General features: G+C 43.9%; 1 protein-coding gene across 2 annotated transcripts; it reads right to left on the bottom strand.

Annotated features, from left to right (window-relative positions):
* Positions 1 to 1,527: 1,527 nt before the first annotated feature.
* Positions 1,528 to 6,397, bottom strand: LOC115375291 (ETS-related transcription factor Elf-1-like). 2 transcript variants are annotated; one of them, XM_030074705.1, is made up of 7 exons: positions 6,321 to 6,397; positions 6,117 to 6,240; positions 4,310 to 4,420; positions 3,971 to 4,126; positions 3,478 to 3,552; positions 3,109 to 3,304; positions 1,528 to 2,561 (listed from the first exon to the last, which is right to left on the bottom strand). In XM_030074705.1, the coding sequence occupies exons 1-7, from the start codon at positions 6,381 to 6,383 to the stop codon at positions 1,925 to 1,927; spliced, it is 1,362 nt and encodes a 453-aa protein (XP_029930565.1). In that variant the 5' UTR covers positions 6,384 to 6,397; the 3' UTR covers positions 1,528 to 1,924. The 2 variants fall into 2 exon arrangements, with proteins under 2 accessions (XP_029930565.1, XP_029930566.1); XM_030074706.1 differs by lacking the exons at positions 6,117 to 6,240; positions 6,321 to 6,397 and adding an exon at positions 5,700 to 5,837.
* Positions 6,398 to 6,959: the final 562 nt, after the last annotated feature.

Below are 6,959 nucleotides of genomic sequence, written 5' to 3'. Positions count from 1 at the left end.
TCACTCAGGACAAACTGAGGATAGAAAATCAGTTGAGTTTGTTTCTCTTGCAATTTGTCCTAGGTTTTTTCATAAAATGACTGGACTAAAATGGCAGGCGAGTGCATTTGTCTGAAACAGCTGTCCTGAAATAAGTCCTGTTATGTGCAAAGCTCACTGTTAACATCAGTAGAAATAACACACTCCCACTGTTAAACTGGAGGAGCCGTGCAAGTGCATCTCGCCAACATTTCAGCACAAATCAGTGAGATGACACATTTTTTCCCCATAATTTCAAATTGCAGGTAAGTAAAACAGCTGTCCTGAAATATGCACCGTGCAAAGGTCACTGTTAACATTGGCACAAATGACACACACACACACCAGTAAACATTAAGCATTTCCACTCAGAATTTGACAAAATTAAAAGTTTATTTGATGAATATAATAATTGTCCATTCTCTCAACAACCTCTGGCATGACAGCAAAAAACACCACACAAGCGATAACAGAAACTCCAGCTGTCTCTCTGTGGCAAGGTTACAAATCCATAATATATCATACAGTATCAAGAGACCTCCTGATAAAGCAAAGCGAGGGGACACCGAACAAATGGTTTATTTAGGAAAAAATAATGTAATAAAAAAAGCGAAAAACAGTTTTGCATAGCAATCCCTGGGGAGCAAAGGCACAGTTATAAGAGTCCAACATCACCTGAAGAGAAAACTTATAATTATTTCATTATGTAGACTAGAGGGCCAGTAATTTTTACTCTTTGCATAGACCATTTGAGTGCAAGGGGAAGTATACAACTTGTGCAGCAAAACAAAGTAATACAACCCTGAGGGAGAAAATGGCAACAAGGCACAAAGTCAAGCATGTTCACAGACACATATAATGCACATACAACAACAAAAACATATCAAAGCTTTAGAGGTCCACATAAACATCCATAACGGTTATAACTGAACAGCGTGTGTTTCAGAAAGGCTAAATACTAGCAGTACAATTCTCCAAGAAGAAGCACTTTAATGAAAACTAAAGGCAGTGAGAATATATCAAAGTTGACTGTCAACTAAACATGAATCTGGAGCTACTCTAGATACTTTATAAAATAGCAACAGTGCTCAAGTACTACTCTATAAATGATAGTGATCCCTTGTTTTTGCCAACTCACAATACAAACATAACTCAGTATTCATAATAACAATCAGAATATGGAATGTGTTCCCTAATTAACCTTATGTTTGCTAGAAATCGTGAAAGCTTGGACAGGATGAACTGATACTTTGAGGCACTTAGGGATGCAACACACAGCAGGGGTAAACAATAGTGCAAAGGCATATTTCAAGGCAGAGGAATGATTCAAGGTGGGAGAGCAAAAAAATGCTAATAGAGATGGGAGTGATGGAGACAGGAAGAGACTGAGAGAAAGGACAGAGAAAGAGAAAACAGTGTGCTGATCAGAGATTTAGCTCCATTACACTGGAACTGAAGTGCAAGCATAAGGTATACAGAGTCTCTACAAAGTGGCCGTAGATTCCAGTGCATTTTTGTCTTTGGTGTTTGATAAGGTGAACAACAGCTACAAAGAATGACGAAAGGTTGAGATAATGGCTGAGAGCTTTTTTTTTTTTCTTTTTTTTTTTTCTTTTTAAATGGTATAGGGCAAATTACTGAATGCTGTGGGAGCTCTCTTGGTTTCTAGCAATTCTGAGGTCTGAACTCAGATCACAGAAGAGCTGATCTAGGATTATTTATAAGGTTCCCTTCACCAACTCATGTAATATCATCTAAAAGTCAAAAGGATCCTTGATCAGTATGCCCACTGAGTGACACTTCAGGCATGTGGGCCCTGGTCTGCAGAGGCTGTTGTGACAGCAAGGTGCAGCTCTGTTATTGGTCCTGAGTCTGGGGAACGGGGAATGGCGGGGTTTGGTCTGTTCTATTGGTCGGAGCTGGTAAGAGGCACCAGCTGCAGAGTCACCACTTGCGAAGTGGTCTGTTGTCCTGAGTGTGGCTTCTTGTCTGTGCTGGTGGGAACCTCCGCCCTGCCCTTGCTGTCCACAGGCCCCTCAGAAGCAGCCTGTTTCTCGCACAGACTCCCCAGCAGCTGAGCCGTTTTGAAGACTGAGCCTCGGCCTGCGGGCTGCAGGGACTGGACCCTCTGGAGGTTCTGGAGGGTCCGCAGCATCTCAGCAGACACGATGGGCAAGTGCTGCTGCTGGATCAGGCTGTTTCCTGCAGGCCGGAGAACGGTGCTGCGCTGAGCTGCGGGGCGGGAAGCTGGCCGGGCCCGCTGATTAGACGGGGCTCGGACTGAGCCAGCCGAGGTCTTCTTCTTTTCTACTGGGTGGGAATATGCCTCATCCACCGATTGGTCACTAGAGGATAATGCGCTGTCTTCAGCGTCATCGCTCATGCCTTCGTCATCGCCACTGTTGTCGTCATGATCATCGTCATTTTCCTCTTTGGTGCCATCTCCATCTGTGATGTAGATCATGTCTTTGGGCAGAGAGGTGAACTGGTAGACCAGCCGCTGGCCTTCAACCTTATTCAGTATACCTCTCTGGTAATAGTACCTACATGAACACAGAGGTACAAAATTACGACAGATACACAAAATTGGATTTCTTGCCTATATCCAATATGCCAATACTTTCCAACTCTTTTGGCCGATTTCTGATGCAGATACTGATATATGCACAGATTTCCACCTAACTGCAGAGAACATCAAGTCTCTCCTATAGTGGAATTAACATATTATTATACCCACTCTGATCTGACCACTGGCAGATGCATAACATACAATGCTTTTCAAAATGTACACATTCACTGGGGCATAGAGCATTTGGGCATGTGAGCTGAAACTTTCACTTTGGACAATACCAATATTTCACTTTAAAGCCTTTATCAGCTAATACTGATGATGTGCTCACATATATATTGTGCATTCCTAAAAATTATTTGGTTCAGAGCTAGGAACATTGATCGACATGGTCCTTTTTCCTCAAAACCCAAAGAACTGCCTCTAATTTATGAAAAGGGCAAAATAGAGATTTTATAACAATTATAAAACTTGCAGGGATGATGTATCACAACAATATTTTTGTGCAGTCACTGGTGTACCTGAGTGCTCTGCCCATGGTCTCATAGTTCATGTCTGGCTTGTTCTTGTGTTTGCCCCAGAGCCTGGCGACTGCTTTAGAGTTGACCAGCTTGAAGATCCCTTTGTGGGGATTAGTCCATTTGATGTAACGGGGGCAAACCTGCCGGTCCTGCAGCAGCTCCATCAGGAACTGCCACAGGTACAGTGTGTTTCCTCCTGAAGCACAAAAACAGGAAACATGATGGAAGGGGAATGGCAAAACTAAAAACATGATGCTAGTATGGCTTCTTGTCACCGCAGATCTTTGAATACCCCCAAAAGGATTATCTATCTATCTATCTATCTATCTATGTGACCTTTTACTTATTTCAAACAAAATAAGCGACTACCTTTGTTGTATTTGTTCTTCTTCACTATGATGTCTGGTGTGGGAGACTCTGCTCTCCGATGTCGAGGTTTTCTCCCTGGGTTAATAAAGGACAAGCATATTATTTACAAGACATTGATAAATTCACAGTTCATGACCGGGATGGATGGATAGCTGTAAAATAAATAAATAAATAACTAAAAAAAAGTCCACTATTATTTTTCCCTGTCGATACCTGGCTCATTTGGAAACTGGAGCTGTGAGATTGAATTGCAAAATTAGCAACAATTTTAAATTAACATGGTTCAGTTTTTTTTTGTTTTTTTTTTTTAAATCATGCATTTGGTTAAGTACATAGAGGCATATCTCTCTTAGTATTGGCCAATATGGATGAGAGGATATCGGATAAGAGTATTGGCTTCAAAAACCATATCAGTGCATCCCTAGGTCATAATCACACAAGCCATTCAGTATATGGTTTGCACAAGATGCTGATAAACCAGAAACTCGCTGACCTTTCTTTCTGGTCTGTTGCTGTGCCACAGGCTTCCCTGTGTTCAGTGTGGGCCACTGTGGCTCATCAACAGCTCCCACAATCCCCTCTGCTGACACAGTCACCTGGGTAACAGGGGTAGTGACGACATCAGCCAGTGACGGTAAAAACATCTGGGCTGGAGGAGGGCACAAACAGATTTAATTAAAGACAACAGCAACACTGTGACCACTGTGTTTAAAAATAGTACCTTGCAGTCAAACGAGTCCTATGTTCAACAAAGCCTAAGAGGAGGTGAGGTTTGAGAGAGGCATTTTGAAAATACTGAGCTAAACTCAGGTGTTCAAGTCCAGGGACTTACAGTAATGCTGTTGTTCCAGGGAGAGGGCATCAGGGGAATCCATGTCGAGGAGCGAGTCAGCAGCAACAAGTGTTTCCATGGTCTCCTCTCCTCCACTTTCACTTGCTTCCACTGTGGACCAGAGAGGAGAGAAAGAAAGCCTGCGATGAACAGCTAGGTGGAGGAGGAGGGTGCACTGAAAGGTTAGGTCAGTTTAGGTAACAAAATTTACTAACATTTTTTATCAGCTGGAGGCAATTTGACCCCAGTAAATGAAACCTCCAGAAAATTATTATAATTAAAGTTGTTACTCAAGTGTATGTGTCATGTACTCTTGTTGACAATCTAACAATCTCTTTAAATAAAATATGACCTCCTTCACTCAACTATTAAAATGCAAACAAAGCACTTTATAGTTCCTCAATATCATCCAAAACAACTAAAGCAAATGTGTTTTTATATGTTTTTATATATGTATACAGAAAAAAAGACATGAAATATGAAGCAAAACAAAACAAAACATGCTAATTATGTTTTCAGAGGTGTTAAACATTGAACCCAAGTTCCCCTCAGGAATCAATAAAATATTTCTGATTCTGAACGGCTCCTCATTGACCCCAAAGATAAGAGGAAGGTTCAATGTTTTTCATGATCAGGACCCCCAGAGCCGACTGTCATTAAGCAGCAGACTCCCATTTGTAGTCATTTTGCCTTAGGGCAGTGTTAAATTGTTTAGATGTCACACCTGAGCACTGACGCGTGGACTAAAAGCAGCGAGGCTAAAACATAATGTTAGTAATTCAAACAATTTATTTCTCACAACAGCTTTCAGTGAACTGCATTACACTGAAACTAGTTAAACTAATCCTTATTTTCTCATGACCACGCGAGGGGTCCTTGGACACACACACACACACACACACACACACACACACACACACACACACAGTTAACTGATGCAGCAAGTGAAGTTATGTAGTGTAGTTCCTCTCTGTGACAGATCCACCAGCGATGTGGTTTACTCCAAAGCACCAGGTAGGTAACGTTAGCGCGAGCGCCGGGTCCCCAGGTGGGGGTCCCGGGACCCTCAGGGGGAGGTGGGACGGAGGTTGAAGAAAAGATTGGTAACCACTGAGCCGCACTGGGAAACATCTGCTAGCAAACAGCTGTTCATCTGGGGCTGCCAAAAACTTTCTGTCAGCCGTCATGCAAAACAAATGACTTTATTTAAAGAGACGCTAACGGTGAAGTTTGTGTCCCGGGACAAATACCGAAAAGCTGCTTATATCAAACTGAGAGCTGCTTTCGACAGCTACCGTTAGCTAGCCGAGCCGAGCCGAGCCTGACCTCATCTGCTCTCTCCACCCTAAACACTGACGGACAACAACTCCAAAACAACAACAAAACTTACTTTTGACCCCCTGAGCTGGCGAGGAACAAGCCATAGCATGTGCGCAGACGGCGGGTTTGCCTGTATCTACATCCTAACACAGTCCATCGGCTAACTTTTCCAGCCGAGCTAGGGAATGTTTTGTTTCACTTCCTGAATTTTTAGAGGGTGGTCCATGTGCGAAGTCGGCCACTGCGCATGCGCTCGCCCACATTAATCGCGGCATGGCATTTTTCCCAGGAAGAAACTCGCACCTTGCCGCTAAAACAAAGGTGGCACTGTTTGAATGGCCTCGAGCATGTACTAGCAGATGGCAGGTGAACTTCAATAATCAAATGTGACAGTCGTAAAGAGGACAAAGTGTGTGTGTGTGTGTGTGTGTGTGTGTGTGTGTGTGTGTGTGTGTGTGTGTGTGTGTGTGTGTGTGTGCGCGCTGACCTTTCAGCAACTGCTGGTGATCCTCTATCTGGTACTGCTCACATGCCAGACCCGAGTATGAGAGCAGCTGTGTATCAGGGACCTGCTCTACGATCACTGCAGGGTAAATTGGGTGGCTCTCCAGCTACAACACAGGGAGAGGAATAAATAAACACACACACACACACACGCAGATACACATGCACATGCCCTGGCTTTACTAACCTGTGACATGCTGTTAACACGGTCACTGGCGAAATCAAAGACGAGTTCTGTCTGCTGCAGCATGGCTGAATTTCCCAAAACACACACACACACACACGCGCACACACAACAGTGACTCTAAGACAGCAGCATCCCAGTCTCCCCCCTGTAGACTGTTAGTGGTCCCGCTGTTCAGGTCTGAAGTGTGTTCTGGGCTCCAGACAGGTCCAGATGGAGCGGGCGTCTTGGTGAACGGCAGCCTACACTGTCAGTCCAAATCCACCGGAGTGTCCAGGCTGTGACGAGGCCGAGCTCTTTCCATTTGGTTTGACTCGACGGTGGAAGAACGACGTGAGTATATTCATTGACCAGAGACACAGGCGTCACAGGAAACTCATGTTCTCTCTCGCTCTGCGTCTACACTTGATGAGGAAGTGGGGGCTGCCAAACCGTCCTGTGGTCTGACCGAATCTACCAGAGGAGAACAGAGAGCTTGGGGAGGAGGGCCGGGAGTTGTTGGGTACAAAACAAAGAGCAACACACAGCGAGAGAATAACACACCTGCTGTGAATAGCAAGTGGGAAACAGTTAGGCTTTTTTTTTTTTTTTTAAATAAATAAAATCTCAAATGAAAGAAGTGTGGTCAGCGCTGTTGACACT

The sequence above is a fragment of the Myripristis murdjan genome, chromosome 17 (genome assembly GCF_902150065.1).
Source record: "Myripristis murdjan chromosome 17, fMyrMur1.1, whole genome shotgun sequence".
In the NCBI taxonomy this organism is placed as follows: Eukaryota; Metazoa; Chordata; class Actinopteri; order Holocentriformes; family Holocentridae; genus Myripristis; species Myripristis murdjan.
Note: the sequence above shows the minus strand (reverse complement) of the source record. Positions and strands in the feature narration are given on the sequence as shown.

Coding starts and splice junctions, on each gene's coding strand:
- LOC115375291 (XM_030074705.1), bottom strand. CDS start 6,383: ATGCTGCAGCAGACAGAACTCGTCTTTGATTTCGCCAGTGACCGTGTT. Junction 6,241..6,320: donor GTGTTAACAGCATGTCACAG/GTTAGTAAAGCC, acceptor CCTGTGTTGTAG/CTGGAGAGCCACCCAATTTA. Junction 4,421..6,116: donor TCACCAGCAGTTGCTGAAAG/GTCAGCGCGCAC, acceptor TCTGGTCCACAG/TGGAAGCAAGTGAAAGTGGA.